Raw genomic sequence first — 14,630 nt, 5'->3', positions numbered from 1 at the left:
CTATGGTGCATGTAATCAAAACCAATGCCACATTGATCAGGCTTTCCCCCAGAGAGCCAGGACTGTCCAATGCAACAAGGTAACTTGAGAAATCTATCGATCTCCCATTTTTGTCTGGTTGTACAAATGACAAGGATCACTGGAGATCCGTATTCTGTTCCCCGGGACTGGGGAACTTGCATTTGTATTTCCCACAGTCTTGCAACCTGCTCTGCTGGGACTGCCTGCCCACTCTTTATTCTTGTTCCAGTGTCTCAGTCTGTGTAAGCTATTTTCCCAGCTTCTTCCAATTCTCAGAAAGGTCTCCTCCTCCCCCCCTGCTCCCTGCACGCAAAGCCAGCTGTCCTCTCAAGCAGTGCAGTCTGACACACGCTCATTGGCCCACAGCCTGTGGAGGGGCGGGGCTTCTGTCTCAGGGGCTCTTCAAAAAGGCTCACAGTGAGAGCAGCCCAAACTGGAGGCTGAAGCACTCACTCTCTCCCAGCCTTCTTCCCTGAGCCTGTGCCTCTGAACTGCTTCCTCTTCCCTGTCTGGCTCAGCTGGGGATTGAGCCACATACCAAGGGACTCTGGGGTTTGCCATTTAATGTCAGTGATGGAAAAACTTAAAAATGCTTCCTGGATCCACCAGCAGGAATTGGAAGATCCACTCAAGAAGTACTTGAACAGCACCGAGGACTACCTGGCCTACCTGTGCGGGCCTCCCCGCAGCCACCTCTTCCTCCCTGTGTCTGTGGTGTATGCTCTGATTTTTGTGGTGGGGGTGGTGGGCAATCTTCTGGTGTGCTTGGTGATTCTCCGGCACCAGACCATGAAGACACCCACCAATTACTACCTGTTCAGCTTGGCTGTGTCTGACCTCCTGGTCCTGCTCCTGGGAATGCCCCTGGAAGTCTACGAGATGTGGCGCAACTACCCCTTCCTATTCGGGCCTGTGGGCTGCTACTTTAAGACTGCCCTCTTTGAGACCGTGTGTTTCGCCTCCATCCTCAGCGTGACTACTGTCAGTGTGGAGCGCTATGTGGCCATCCTCCACCCCTTCCGTGCTAAGCTGGAGAGCACCCGCCGGAGGGCCCTCAGGATCCTGGGCATCGTCTGGGGCTTCTCCCTCATCTTCTCTCTGCCCAACACCAGCATCCATGGCATCAAGCTCCACTATTTCCCCAATGGGACCTCGGTTCCTGGCTCTGCCACCTGTACAGTCATCAAGCCCATGTGGATCTACAATTTCATCATCCAGGTCACCTCCTTCCTCTTCTACGTCCTCCCCATGACGCTCATCAGTGTCCTCTACTACCTGATGGGGCTCAGGGTGAGTAGCCAGGATAACGGGCTTGGGCAGCATTGCTTCATTTTCACTGCCTCAAAGTTCAGAGACAAACTTAACAATTTGAGAACGTCAGAATCAGAAAGGAGCATAGAGGAAAATAGGATGAGTTCAGATGGAAAATAAGAAGTTAAAAAATATGCCCCAAAGCCACAACTATATGTCATTTCCTTTAGCTTATCTTGCATTATTCTTTCCTCTAGACTTTTTTTTCTCATATCTTAGTGTTTCTAAGAATCAGCTCGAAAACTTACTACAGGTCCCAATATGCACACTTCACCCATGGGAAAATCTGCTTTAGGAGGTCTGACAAGGAGCCTCACTTTAAATTAACACATTAGGTCATCTGGGCTTGGTGAACACACTTTGAAGCACCCTTCTACACTTTACTGTCTCTTTCCTGTCCCCACATCTAATGCTTATGTGGACATTTTCCTCTGTACTAACTTGATCTCAGTAAGATACAAACTATCCCTATTTTATAGTCCAAGAGAGGCATACTTTTTAAAGTCAAATACTTTCTTGTGGCTTCTTTATGCTTGTAATCAAATTAAAATTATATATATGCATATAAATATATATGCAAATAAATATATACATACATATAAATAAATATTGATTTATATATCATGAGCTGAGTGATACCAGCTCGGTCTCCTCTTGAACAAGTGGGGATTGACAGGTAGGGAGATCAACAGACACATGAGATAAAGCAGAAGAAAGTTAAGAGATCTCTGGGATTAAGATAAAGCAGCACTTAGTTTGCAACATATCTTAAAATTAGAAGTTACATTCCTATGCTCATGTTGGTAAAATGGTGTCCTTTTTAAAATCTTTTATTTTCTCTGGCACTAAATTATCTGGGAGAAATTATATTTGACAAGAGAAGAAATGAGTCTGTAAAATTCCTAGTATATCCTGTGCCAAGTTCATAGAGATACAAGTCTTAACTGTGACATCTGTACACTTGTGTAAGAGGGTAGCTTGTGTAACAGTTCTAAAGCCATTTAGACTCCCAGGTCTTCAGCTGACATAGAAATTGCCTTTAGGCAAGCCACATAGTTCTCCTGGAGTGACTTCTCCATTCATAAAATGGAAAAGCCACATCAGATCATGTCTAAGGCTCCTTCTAGCTTTAAAGGTCTGTGATTCTTTCTAAAGAGAGAAAAATAAAACTGTGAGGGGAATAAAACGTGAATTACAAATGAAAGGAGAAATAAAAAGCATTCACTCACAAAATGTGCTTCAAGAGGGCTTTGACAGTATACATTATGTAATAATCAGGGTCCTCCCACCTCAGTCCATCTCTGAAAAAGGACACTCAAAATTGAGTGTCCCATAGGGCAACCTTTGGAGTAACTATTTTCCCTAAGATGACTATCAAGGTCTAAGGAAGAAGAACAAATTTTAAGTGTCACAGACATCTGAGCACTGGAGTATATCTAAACATGCAGAGAGCTGTGCTAGTTTTCCCTTGAGTTCTGGCATTTATCCATATGTTACCCCAAAAGCAGTTCAAAGCCATGTCTGTTGAATGCCTTTTGCATCAATTTTATTAGGAAGAAGAGACGACACACATTACCAAGTATCATAAGTCCCGTGAGAAATCCACACCCAAAACTAATAAATATCATCTCGCCCAACACCAAACAATCACTTATCTTGGCTCCATTTGGGGAAAATATTTAAATTTGAATAGGAAACATTGCCAGTTACATTTTTGTTTTTGTTACATTTTTGTTTCACTGTCATGAATCTACAGCTAGTTTGCATCAGGAGCTGAGTGACAGCTCAGAAAGAGGTTAGAAACCACCTAAGTTTGCGTACTCTGAGTAATGCAACTTAATGACATCTTATTCTCAGAAAAGATGAAGCATCATCCAGGGTACTAGAGGATACCAGGAAATCTATAAAAGTCATTCCTACGGTAATTTAAACACCTGTAGACTGGAAGCTTGGAAAGTCAGCCATATTCTGTGGCAATGGTTTGAGAGATTTTATACTTTTTGCCTGAAATGTCCCTGCTGCCCACCACTACAACTCCATTGTCTTTCTTAACTCTCAGTTAACCTCTAAGTCATACTTAGTCACACTTCCTTAAAAAAGCTCTCCAGATCCCCTAGTTATATCAGGTCCCTATTGTAGGTGCTCATGGCTATTAGTAATTTTCCTTCATTACAATTTACAATTCCATACTTGTAGAATTCCTTAATTAACTTATTTCTCCCAGGAGCTCAGTGAGTGCATGAGGACAAAATGACTTCTCTCTTACTAGACTTTTAACTTCTGTACCTTTAAAAAGGAAAGACTTGGAAACATTTGTCTCAAAGGGCATTTTTGATCTCTGAGATTTAAAGAGACCCAAGCAATCCTAAAGATAGTTAAGTTATTGACCCTCTTGGCAAGTTTAAAGGTGTAAACAACTCTGGATGCCCTATTCTCCCAGAGGCAGCAAGCCCAGAACTGACAACATCACAGGCCCAGGGAGGAAGAGAAAGCACTCAGCAATGACCCATCATTCCAGGGATGAATCCTCCACACAGCTCTCTCCAGGCGCAGCATGTTATAGGTACAGAAGGCAGACAATGCCACCTAGGAGAGGGTATGATGAGGCTGATCTCATTCTTGTGTTTCCTACAAGCCACTTTAGTGTTAGCACTGAAAGGATGCAGGTATGGACTGCAGTAGAATCCAACCATGCCAAACAGGGTTGTGCTCATACATACACAGCTATGCTCATACACTGACACACACTCACCAGTCAATGTTTGGTAAATAGATTTTGTTAAGATTACAGAGATATACACAAAACCAATTCTATCTTGTTATTCTGAAGCCACATCTCCAGAAACTATACATGGGGCCATGTGGTGGGATGCTTTCAATCACTATAAACAACTAATCAGGACAAAATGTCAACCTGAAGGATAATTGAGTCCATGAACCGCCCTCCACTTGGATACTCTATAGTTGGAGGGGGTGGGGAAGGAAAGCTCTGGAACATCTTATTACAGTGACCACAACTTTTTTTATTCCTCTTTTTGCTGAGCTTTGAAATAAAACTTTGGAGTAAAGCAGAAATCGTTAATAATTATAAAGAATATCTACTTTGTTAAACATCTACAAGGAAATGAATTATTCAATAATAAAGTAGCATTTAATATTGGTTAGACAAATTGTTTGGATTCTATTCTGTCAACCACATCAATTCTGTTGGAACGATGAACGACATGCATAAAGATTTGTTTTTTCACTTTTCCTCCAATTAGTTAGCTATGTCATTATAGCCTAAGGAAGATGCAAAGTAAGTAGCAATTAATCGGCACGTGATTTTTCTTTCACTGAAAACTACACTTGTATGGGAGGCCTGTTCAGAGAAAAAAAAAACTGTTTTGACTATTTTCTTGATGTTTGATTTAAGGAAATTATCCCTTGGGGTGGACGTATTTCCACTGAGACTTGTTAAAGCCAAGCAAGAAGTGACTAATAGATCTCAACATCCTTTCATTATTCTTTATTATGGACTGAAATTAAGTAATGAAGGAAGCATAGCTCATAATAAGTAATTTTCAGGGGTAGGAAATAATTAAAACCTTCAGTAGATTTGACTGACCATGTACTGATAAAGTGTATGGGCTGGTGTGCGGCTTCCCTTGCTCATGTTTTCCTCCTCAGTGCATCTGGCTGCTGCTTTGTATCAGGAAAGCATCATTTTTTTTTTTTTTGAGCAAGTGGTAGCAAGATATAGAGGATTTCAAGAAGGAAGTCAGTAATCCACTTCATTACTAATGTAAATAAGTAACTCCACTCAAAATAAATTCAGTTTTCATTGCATCCCATGAGTGGACTTGGAACAGCCACCTGAATCACAATAACAGCCATTAGGTGTCACTTTGCTAAGTATCACATGCCAGGCACTGAGATACACACTCTGCCAGCCTTATTTTACTAGTATATTAAAAACATCCCATCCCACCACCTCCCGTTTCCTCTTCTATTCCTAAATGGCTGCACCTGCAACTCTTTTGTTTCTTTTCAAGTTCTAGGTGACTCCAAAGGGCTCAGTCCCTCATTTTATGAAAACATAGGCACATGCATAGAACCCCAGCACAGTCACAAGACAGATGGCCATGCCTATTAGCCATATAGGCAGATGCTCGGGCCCAAGCGTCCTGAGAGCTACCCAACTTCCAGCAGCTGATACATTTGTTAGGGAGACAGACTATCGATTTGTTGAACCTTAGAGGCAATTTTTTAATGATCCACCATTCCAGGTCTTATCTCATTTTAAATACTTCTTCTAAAATATTCCTTTGAAATGCCTTCTAGCTCAGGAAGCTCATTGCTTCTTAGAGCGGTGTGTTCCTTTGTCGCACATAATCACACCAACTTCTAATTTACCTTGAATTTCAATCTATCTTGTTGGAAGTCAGACTGATCCTGATATAAGAAGGGCTAAAGGGTACCCTTAGTAGAGAGAAAGGAAATAAATACTAGTATTGGACTATATAGAATAATTTGAAATTTTCTTCCACACGATGGCCCTTATTCAACTAGCCAGGACTACCTTATTACCATGAGGGAACCCTCTACACAGTCCGGCAAAACACCAAGGAGCCAGAGATCTAAAAAGTCCAGATGTGGCACTGGCTCCTGGCAAAGACAAATCCAGTAAACACACAACGTCAAAGACCTGGTTTGTTTCTCTTTCTTTTCTTTCTATGGCATTGATTTTAATCTTAAACTCCATGTGGCGGTCCACTGGTTGCTCCAGGCTCTCTTTTCAATGTGGGGGAAAAAAGGTAACTGTTATAATCCCAGACCTCACATTCAGAGACGAAGGGCTCCCTCTGGCAGTCCCCATAAAAAGAAATTGAATTCCCTTCCCCAGAAGTGCAAGCCAACATCTGAAATCTCATTGCCTCCAATTTTCAAGTCATCATGACTGTAGGATAGGAGGTCCGATTGAATAAGTAATTTTAGGACAATACCAGGAGCTACAATTGGGGTCATTCCCAGCCAAACTAATGACTAGGCATAGGCAAGGAGTAAATTGCCTAAGAGAAAGTTAGGGTATTATTAGTAAGGGAAAAAGGAAATAAATGCCAACCAACAGGCAGATGGATACTGTACTAACCTCCAGATATCTGATGATCATTTATCATGGATCCTTAAAATTTCATTTGTCCGATTGGACATCCCTACAAACCAAGGTAGATACAAATTAGAAAGAAAAATATTTAACGACTAGATAATTATAAAGACATTCGATGCTAGGGGAATTTAGAGGAAGAAGAGGACAATGGACTAACGTTACCAAGAATAGATGGGATTTGAACTAATCTAGCAAGTATGCGTGTACAGGGAGTGTTGAAAATTTCAGAGGTTTCAGAGTCTAAATAGATGAATATATTTTAACACCAATTCAGGAAGACATGCATTTTTATCAGTAATGTCAGTAAAATAGCATTTTCCAAATTGTGCATGTGAAGATGGGACAAGGGACTTCACTGAAGAGAGTTTGGGGAAGGTGCTTAGTCAAAGAAATATTATTTCCCTTTGGCTGGGACCTGGGACAGGATGGGAGACATGGGTGTGGAAAGTGGGGAGAGATGGTATCCCATCCCCCTTGAGAATCCTAATGCCTGTTAGCATATCAAGGACTCTGAGAAGACCCACAATGGAACCTATAACTTCATAAAGCAGGAAGAGTGCTTGCCCTTGTTTTCTACTGCCTGGCTGCCACCTGCAGAGGAACTTCACTCTGATAGATATCTAACAATTATTGAATGAATAAATGGCTGAATAAATGAGTGAATGAAAGAGCCTAGATTATATATATATTTTTAACTTCAGAATCTAACACTTTTCACAAAACACCTATAAACATACTACATAACTAGGGTTCTTGCATATCAAAAATGCTTGTAGGGGAAATTTGGCCTTAATCATCTATCCAGTTGAGTGAAGAGACCTGGATCCAATTACTGTTAGATTACTTAGAGACAAATCCCAAGCTTACTGTTAAATATTTAACATATTCTTATATTTTTCTAAGTCCTGGGAGTATATATAATGTTTTATAATCCATTTCATTTTTGTCTTTTTGTTTGTTTATTTATTTATTTATTTTGGGTGGTGGTGGGGATTTTGTGTTTTTTGTTTGTTTGTTTGTCTTCAAAATGAGTATTCGAGTTATACATCTCAGATCTTCAAAGGAAGAAAATAAAAATGCTTCCCTTTCTTAACATCTCTTTCCATCTCTCCTTCAGCTGAAGAAAGATGAATCCCTTGAGGCGGATGAAGTGACTGCTAATATCCACAGACCTTCCAGAAAATCAGTGACCAAGATGCTATGTAAGTCCCACTTTGGTTTTGTGCTTTGTTTTCTTTTGTTTGCAAAAGCAAAGGATTTGCATTTGGTTCTTAGGAAGCGCTGCTGGCTTCAGGCTCAAAACTGCCCTGAACTATAATAGCAGGTCAAACTTTCTTGGATTACTCAAGCTTCTGGGACACATCTGGATGTTTTCCTTTTGGTTCTGAACCTTCAGAAGGACATGCTAAATCACCTTGACGACAACACACTCCACGTGATCCGTGGTAAATTGCATCCTTTCTTGAGCCTTTGAGCATCATTTCCCACCTCTGCAAAATTGGTTGGTGTTTCTGCTGTTTGTGTTAATGAGTTTCACTATACACATGATAAAAGCTCTAGACTCTACTTCAAAAGTGTACTAATGAGCATACACACAAAATGTTTTATAATCCATTTCAGGGTATCATGAACCCCCTGATGCCCACGCATGAACTCCTTAGAATCTTTTAAATCCAAATTAAGAACATTGGGCCAGGAGCACCTCCAAGTAGTCATCCCACCTATGATTTTCTATAACTTTGTGTCTAACCATGTACTTTTATTTGTAGCTAAAATTTTTAAAAATCATACTTTCAAAAGAATGTTATAAAAATATATAATTCATTACTAGTCTACAAGAATTACTGAAAAGGGAGAGATTTATCATATACTTTCCAAATCAAAACTCAAGATTAGAAAGAAGTAATTCCTCAGGGCCAATATCCATCTAAGGCACTCAAGGTAACTGGCATTCAAATAACTAAAAAGTCACTGATATTGACCTTTTGATTCTGATAATCCTGTCCTGGGGAATCTTTTTGCTCCTAATATAAGCTCTTGATTTTTTTTTCTTTTTTGCTGTTAAGAGTCCTACCGTCTTCATTATCTCTTTGATCATAATCTATTCACTCACTAATGTGTAAAGTTCACTCACATTAAAGTCACAGTGAGGTATTTACCTTGGGAGAGGGTTCATTTTATCAAGTAATAAATTTGTTTCTAGTGGGGAGACAGAAACAAGCAGATTGAGGGCTTCTACTTGGGGGATAAGCTCAGGAACTTCCATATCCCTGAAACCACAGCAAGGCAGATGACTTACTCTGAGTGTTTTTTTTTTTTTTTGCCAGCAAGAAATACCTAGGCTACTTACTATGACAACTTTAAAAGTGCTCACAAGTACAGAGCACTGTAAAATGAATGCCATGTGCCATCACTCAGCTCTAGAAATTATCAACTCCTAGCTAACGTTGTCTCATCTCTATTCTGATCTCTCCCCCAGTCCCTGTTAGATTACTTAGAGACAAATCCCAAGCAGCATGTATCAGCAAAGAAAATATATTCCCTAACTTCATAAGAGAAAAAAATATGCATATTTATCTTTGTGAAGTTAAAACACCCCAAAGAGAAACTATAGTTGTGCCAATCTCTGTCTGGAGAGTTGAAAATAAGAAATTGGGAGGATTCTGTGCTCTAGCAATTTATAATATGGATTCATCCCCCTCCCAATCAAAAGATGCTCGGAAAGTGATATTACACTTGGGATTGTTCAATCTTCCTCCGTCTCCTCCCCGAACACATCACTGGATTTTAAATGATCAAATTCAGAGAACCTTCTAATTATTTCTAGAGTAACAAGAAGAATCCGTATATACTTTTAAGTTTGTTATTACTCCATGGATTTAAAAGAACACCAACTGCTTAAGCACAATAATTTATTTATGTAACCCATTTATATGACTCCAATCATCTACCTACAGCATACTTTATATTTCACAACAAAATGCTTTTGAAACTTTGAAATAAATTCAGAACTATTTTAAATATTCTAAAGGGAAATTCACATTATATAAGAAATCTTCTCTGGGTATTTAGAAAGCAGATCTTAGTTTCGATACAATTCATTCTTACATTTGAACATTCTGCACTGGGGCTCCTTGGGATCTAGACTGCCTGTAACCATGATAGCTTAGCCAGGGTGGAAGGAAAGACTGCCAGAGGAACGGATGACTTGGTGAGCAACCTGCACCTATCCCTGCCTACACTGCTGTTTGCTCTCCCATTCATCATCTTTTTCCAGTTGTTTTGGTCTTAGTATTTGCCATCTGCTGGACCCCGTTCCACATTGATCGCCTCTTCTTCAGCTTCGTGGAGGAGTGGACTGAGTCCTTGGCTGCAGTGTTCAACCTCATCCATGTGGTGTCAGGTAAAGGCTTAGCTGGTCTACAGGCAGTCTTGCTTAGCTGCGGAAACAGAACAAAATATCATGGGGTTGTGCCTTCCTAGAGTGAAGACGCTTGCTTTCAATGTTATGCAAAGATCAATTTGACTTACTGCTGGTCCAAAAGAAATAGCATTCTGTTGTCAGGGCTGCCTTGTGGAATAGCTGGACTCTAAGTGTGACGATTGCAGCAGGAAAATAGGGGTGCTTTCTTTGCTTTCCCCTCCAGGGGCCATGGGATTGATTTTGGTCTTATTTAGTAGATGCTTTGACCCTATCATCTCCTATGGCCTCATGAAAACCGTCAAAGGATATTCCTGGGCATCAAGATCTGATTTTAGGCTACTGTAACTCTCCTTGTCAAGGATACCTCAGAATATGAGAGAAATCATGGTGGAAAGTCACTAAGAGCACCTGGCTTGTCACCCCAATTCCACATTTAATAAATGCTAAAGAGGGCTGGAGTCCCAAGCTGCCTTCATGCCAAAGTATCTTGCCTGTCAAATGGCAATAGCATCTGCTCTCGACACCAGGGGCAGCAAATCGGTGAGTATTACAGAGCTTTTAAGCTGTCAGTGCTACCTTTCTGTAATCATCACAAATTGTTAAGTGAATATTATCATAAACCATTTTCTTGTCAAAGAAACACTCTCACAGGAAGAAGTACCTCGTCCAAAGGCATTAGCTGGCCAATTGTGCACATAGGGCTAAGCCCCAGTTGTTGAGTTTCAAACTCAGGTTCTTCCCACTAAAACATAGTGCAGAATTGCCACCAAGGACCTTTCTACTCAGGCAGTGCAGCTGATGGCCTTAGGCTCTCCCCACTTCTGCCCCCTCTCCTCTGCCAGTCACTGGCTGATTCCATGGGGTCTTCTGATTATCTAACACATAGCAGGATAGATACATGAGATGAGCTCCAGATGTGCACAGAACTAAAACAGTAGCATAACATGTACCCTGAAGAACCTTTGCATTATTTCCTTTGTCACCCTTGTTTTGTATTCAGCAGGCTGTGAACAGCTTATACCCGGGCATTAGTAGTTTCATGTTTTCCCATTTACAAATTAGCCAGGGCAAAACTGCAAAAAATATTTACAGCTCTTTGCTTATCCTTGTGGTAAATATGAGGAGAATGGGAGTGTCTAAGTAAACTGGAAAACATGGCAAGTCAACATGAGACTTGACTAGTTGACTAGTCACCATTTATAATTTCTAAACTGTGGCTTCCCTGATGACATTATCCTGTCAAGGTACCATCTCCTCCTCTGCCACAAAGCAAACCTGATGAAGTCTAAACTACTTAACGGTACAGAAAAAAAAAAACTGACTAGTATTTTCATCCTAAATATATAGCATTTCCATTAGTAGACTATACTCTGATCAAATTAGTTAGTAGAGAGTATTAACCAAGATTCCTGCACAATATAACCATTCCCAACTCTCTCTTCACTTTTTGTCTGTCAAGCCTTCTTCCCTCATAACCTACCCAACCCATTTTCAGTTATCTCCCAGTCATTTTAAGGTCTGGCTACAAGCCAATCAGGTCCCACTAATTTGTTCATGAGCATCACAGTCCTTGGGTTTATACCATTATATGAATTTCCATAGTTTGACAGTATCTCGTATCTTGCTCTTAGCAGATATTGTTTGGAATTGCTATATTGTTAATTATTGAGTTTAGCGCAGATCTTGCCTCTACAACAAGATCTGTGCTAAACTCAATATTTGTGCTATCCTAAGTCTCAGAAACTCTTTTTTTTTTTTAAAGAGAGACAGAGAGAGAGAAGAGAGAGAGAAATTTTTAATATATATTTTTCAGTTTTCGGTGGACACAACATCTTTATTTTATTTTTATGTGGTGCTGAGGATCAAACCCAGCGTCCCACGTATGCCAGGCTAGCACACTACCGCTTGAGCCACATCCCCAGCCCTCTCAGAAACTCTTAATTCATTACTTCAGAATGTACCTTGAAGTTCCTAGAATGCAGTAAGGGTTCAATCACTTTTTCTTTCTTGAATGAACAACTAGCAAACAGCAATGGTCTCTGTCCTAATTCTCCCTGCACATCCCGTGCACATGGTACATGGTACTCTCACCGCCTAAATTATGTTAATGACATTAAGAAGGAACATGTTGCCTATGGTAGCTATGGGTGGTTGTGTAGTCTCAGCCCTTCTGTGGATGGAATCTCAACTAGAGCCTCACAATAATGTAAGGAAATGGAGTAGGCTAGAATTTTTATTTCCCATTTTACAAAAGTAGGGGGAAATTGACGTATCAGTGTTTGTCTAAATTTATGGATCAAGACAAGGCCAGAATAGGAAATTAGTTCCTCTCATTTCCAGCCTTAGACTCATTTTGGCCTTGGAGAAATAAAAGGGAGCATGGTAATAAGGAAGAGAGTATAAACAAGAAAATGACAGTGAACAAGGCATCTCATGGAGAAAAAAGTGACAAAACACAATTATTCGATAATGCGGAAGAGCCATCAAGGGAAAAGGAAAGGTAGAGAAAAGATGTGGGAGAATATTTCTTTGAAAAGCTTTTTAGCATGATGAGGAATCTCAGCAGGGACTATGCCTTGACTGATTTTTTTCTATTCCTCCATCACTTATGGTTTCAAATTATAAATTTAAGCAAAGTTCCAGTGAGGAAAAAGAAATATCCTTCCTCTGATACCTAAACATTTTTCATTAATGCTATGGGAACATTTTTTTCTTTAATTAAACAAGTAGGGATCAAAGGAAGTTTCCAGATTTATCAGAGATCCTGTACCAGCCTACATGTTTCCAAGACTCTTTAATCTTTCTGTGTTTGATTCCTAAGTCACAAGTGATAGATCTGTTCAGAGCATTTTGTATTCTCAATTAAAGCCTTGCATATGTCATTGCTTCCAAAAGAGGCCACACCAGGGATTCCAGGCTTCTGTTAAATATTTATGCTTCACCCTTTCGTGTCTCCTGTTCAGTTTCTCCTTGACACGTTTATTTTAATCCCCCGTAATCCAGGGGTCTTCTTCTATCTGAGCTCAGCAGTCAACCCAATTATCTACAACCTACTGTCTCGCCGCTTCCGGGCAGCATTTCGGAATGTCATCTCTCCTTCCTGCAAAAGGTGGCCCTCCCAGGATCACTCACAGGGACCACCTGCCCAGAGGAACATCTTCCTGACAGAATGCCACCTTGTGGAGCTGACAGAAGACACAGGTCCCCAGCCTCCCTGTCAGTCACCCATCTGCAACTCTCAGGTCTCCACGGCCTTCTGCCCTCCACGGCCACCATGAAGAGAACTCTCAGAGGAGCCACCTTTGATTTTTTTGAGTTGGATTTCTCCATGCCTCAGCACTGCAGGGAGGGACATTCTGAAATCTATACCTCCTTATGTGAAATTAGGGAGATAAAATGGCTCTTAAAACTCATGTACCTATTTCCAGTTATTTTTTTTTAACAAATGTGAAAACACAGATATAAGTCTAAAATAAAACAGATGCCAAGCTTCCTGATTTTTAGTTATCTTTATAGTATCCTAAGTGGCTCATGCCCCTTCTCTAATTCATGAAGACAACATACATGGCAAAGCATGACTATACTTGTCACCAATGGCAACTGGAAGCCCCAGATGGAAGACAAGTCATTTCATAATCTTTGAGTTGAGAAGCCCATAACAGTGTTCCTTCACAGTGATCTATTTATCCCCCTGCCCCATACAGGGCGATTATAACGTGATTCCATAGAGTGCTGAAACCTTTCCATTTAAGAGCTCCCGGATGACCTGGGAATGTCCTTGGAGCTATTAGTCGTGGCACCCCAGTCTCCAAGTCATTATCCTTCCACTCCTAATTGAGAATCGGATCAGATATAAGTTCAACTTTGAGAAGAACAGAATGGGAAGAGGGAGGAAGCAGGTGGAAAAAGACTGAAATTACATTAAACCAAATCCTGGTCATTTTCAAAATTTGATCCAAGCTTGTATTTCTAATGTCTTATTTCATGTATAGTCAGAGGTAGGATATATTATCTTGGAACAAAGACAAGTTAAATGGCAAATACTGGTCTCCAATTCATGAGTCTTACCTACTCAATCCTTTAACATCCACATAATGCTCTGCACATATAATATGGGCAAAATGTACTTCCCAAACTCACCTTCCGCTAAACCACCATGAGTACTCCATTTAAACTGGATCATTTGCTCTTCTTATGCAACTATAGTAGTTTTCCCTACCTGAACATCTTTGCATGTAGAATGACTTCTTTGTCTACTGCCTATTCTTCAGTGTTCATCTCAATATGGTACCTCCTCCACAAGGCTGTGTTTAATTTATTCAAATAGATGTGGCATCTGAGGGTGTTTTTTGGTTTATTTATTTATTTATTTGGTCAATTTATCTCTCTTAAGCTTTTTCTACACTTCTGCTTTGTATTACAATGATTTATTGCTTTGCCAGAGTGTAAATTTGTCAACGGCATGAAGTATCTTGTGTTCATTTTTTTCTGTAACTAGAACCCTGGAAATATATCTGTTGCAATGGTAGATGTTCAATAAATATGTGGTAAAGTGAATTGGCTTCACATTCCAGTCATTTAGTCTCTGAATTTTCTACAAATTGGATGGATAATCTCATTGATAAATGGGAGTAGTGGTGTCTGACTTCATCATTTACTAACTTAATAGTGATAGTCAAAGTGATTCAGCATTAAAAATTTCTTTTGCTAATTAGAACCCAACCT

General features: G+C 40.1%; 1 protein-coding gene across 1 annotated transcript; it reads left to right on the top strand.

Annotated features, from left to right (window-relative positions):
- The first annotated feature begins 585 nt into the window (after window positions 1-585).
- Nmur2 (neuromedin U receptor 2) lies at window positions 586-13,183 on the top strand. The gene is made up of 4 exons (XM_026388338.2): window positions 586-1,311; window positions 7,599-7,683; window positions 9,759-9,884; window positions 12,909-13,183. The coding sequence occupies exons 1-4, from the start codon at window positions 586-588 to the stop codon at window positions 13,181-13,183; spliced, it is 1,212 nt and encodes a 403-aa protein (XP_026244123.2).
- Window positions 13,184-14,630: the final 1,447 nt, after the last annotated feature.

The sequence above is a fragment of the Urocitellus parryii genome, chromosome 1, assembly GCF_045843805.1.
Source record: "Urocitellus parryii isolate mUroPar1 chromosome 1, mUroPar1.hap1, whole genome shotgun sequence".
Taxonomy (NCBI): Eukaryota; Metazoa; Chordata; class Mammalia; order Rodentia; family Sciuridae; genus Urocitellus; species Urocitellus parryii.
The sequence above is the reverse complement of the archived record's forward strand: the minus strand, read 5'-3'. Positions and strand labels throughout refer to the sequence as shown.

Bases quoted from the DNA above. Each gene is read 5' to 3' on its own strand.
- Nmur2 (XM_026388338.2), top strand. From the start codon at position 586: ATGTCAGTGATGGAAAAACTTAAAAATGCTTCCTGGATCCACCAGCAG. The intron at 1,312-7,598 runs GTGAGTAGCCAG...TCTCTCCTTCAG, and splicing joins ACTACCTGATGGGGCTCAGG to CTGAAGAAAGATGAATCCCT. The intron at 7,684-9,758 runs GTAAGTCCCACT...ATCTTTTTCCAG, and splicing joins ATCAGTGACCAAGATGCTAT to TTGTTTTGGTCTTAGTATTT.